This window comes from Grammomys surdaster, unplaced genomic scaffold (assembly GCF_004785775.1).
Source record: "Grammomys surdaster isolate TR1022 unplaced genomic scaffold, NIH_TR_1.0 190, whole genome shotgun sequence".
Taxonomy (NCBI): Eukaryota; Metazoa; Chordata; class Mammalia; order Rodentia; family Muridae; genus Grammomys; species Grammomys surdaster.
The window spans coordinates 2,704,110-2,706,180 of record NW_021604635.1 but is presented as its reverse complement, the minus strand read 5'-3'; the positions used below and the strand labels follow the sequence as shown (position 1 = coordinate 2,706,180).

The window sequence follows — 2,071 nt, the reverse complement described above, 5'->3', positions numbered from 1 at the left end:
AGAGAGAGAGAGAGAGAGAGAGAGAGAGAGAGAGAGAGAGCCTGTATTTAATGGCTTTAATCAGCTGGTCCACTCCCAAACATCCACCCATCAGTTAACGCACTCTCCCCTCTGATATTCCTGAATTATTACTAAAACCTATACTCCACCCTGGCGCCCCAGACCCAGCTGGGGCCACTCTTTCCCGGCTCTCATGTGTTTGGTGTGCTCTCTCTTCCTGCACTTCTCAGGCCTGATCTTTCTGCTTTCCCAGCATGGTGTTCTAAACACTCCCCTTCCCCCTGAATCCTAAAGTCCTGCCTCTGTCTGCTCCTTGCCCAGCCTTTGGTCAGTGGCAACTTTATTTAGCAGTTGAAACCAGCAGGGGACAGGGTCCCTCAGCATCTCATGTGTGGGATTCTTGTGCAATTTTGGGAACCCAATGAACATAGTACAAGTGTTAAACCAAATCCACAACAGATGTGTGATATGAATCAAGCAGATTTTGGGCAAAAAGTGACACACTGTGACCCTGGTACCATATGTGAAAGTCAGTTGTGTTCTCGTGTGACTTCTCTTAGCTACACTAGGTTCTATTTAGTATCTAATCCATACTAGCACCCAGAACTCGGGTTTTAAAATGGTTACAAGCAGCAGTATCAAAAGAAACGTCAGAGACAGACAAGCCTCATTCTAGTCAGTTGTAAAGTAGCACTGCTCGTCAACGTGGGGCTCAGGGGTCTCTTACTCTCTCCCTTCTGCCTTCAGCTTCCAGACGTACAATTCACAGAGGAGGAGGAAGCCATCAAGCTGAGTCTAACCGACAACGAGCCCCTGCCTTCGGAAATCCTAGACCCCATTCTTTCTGAGTGGTGGCTTAAAGAACCAATCCGGTGCCTTCATACGCAAGGGCTCACGTTTCTTATTGATTCTGTTTCCTTTGTTCTTAATGGTAAAATTTACTTAGTCTGATTTATAAGGAAGGATTTGCTCTTACCTATATAAACAACACACTAAAACATCTGTGCTTCTGAAAAATACTGATGCCAGAGACCTATCCCAAAACTCTGAGATGAGGACCCAGGCACTGGTACTTTTTATGGTCCCTGGGTGATTCTCGTGCAGAGCCGTAGTAGAGAACGGTTTTCTAAGCCCACATACCCTCATGCTGTGCCGGACTCTTTCCCCCTGTATCCTTGTAATGATTGCCGTCATGACCACTAGGTATCTGTCCACTCTTAGCCCATTAGCGAATACCCACAATGGTCCTGTCCCACACAGGACAAATCATCAGGTCACTGGGGTTTAAACCTCTCCTCATTTTCCCTCCAGAGCAACTGTAATCTATTCAGGTCAACTTACTTAGCGTATGTGAGCATTAATCATGCCATCACGGTCACTTCTCTCAGATGTATTAGATACTTCTAGTATTTAATCATATTAAAAATTTGATTACATAGAATAGGATAGAAATTTTCATTAGCTCACTCTGAAAAACAGGAACTGGAATACAGCACGCTTAGATGACTGTCTCCATTCTCCTCTAGGCCTCTGGGCACACTCGCACCTGCTGCCTGTCTGAAAGGAGGGAGTGGGACCGAGTCATCAAGCTTTTAAAACTGTTCTTATTCCCCACATCAGATCAATAGCTCTGGGAAACTTGGGCAAACGACTCACAGCTTTAAAGTCCCGAGTTGTTCTTCATCAACGTAGCTCCTCACACCACACCACACCTCACCTCACCACACCTCACCACACCTCACCTCACCTCACCTCACCACACCACACCTCACCACACCTCACCACACCTCACCACACCTCACCTCACCACACCTCACCACACCACAGCTCACCTCACCACACCTCACCTCACCACACCTCACCACACCACACCTCACCTCACCACACCACACCTCACCTCACCACACCTCACCACACCACACCTCACCACACCTCACCTCACCTCACCACACCTCACCACACCTCACCACACCACACCTCGCCACTCCACACCACAGCACACCTCGCCACTCCACACCACAGCACACCTCACCACACCTCACCTCACCTCACCTCACCTCACCACACCTCA

At 48.2% G+C, this 2,071-nt stretch overlaps 1 protein-coding gene across 1 annotated transcript in view; it reads left to right on the top strand.

The window, feature by feature from the left end:
• Ak9 (adenylate kinase 9) overlaps positions 1 to 2,071 on the top strand; it is a 118,184-nt gene that overhangs the window by 75,241 nt on the left and 40,872 nt on the right. Inside the window, exon 24 of the mRNA XM_028769052.1 lies at positions 748 to 872. Within this exon, the coding sequence (XP_028624885.1) occupies positions 748 to 872 (125 nt within the window). The remainder of the gene's footprint in view (positions 1 to 747; positions 873 to 2,071) is intronic.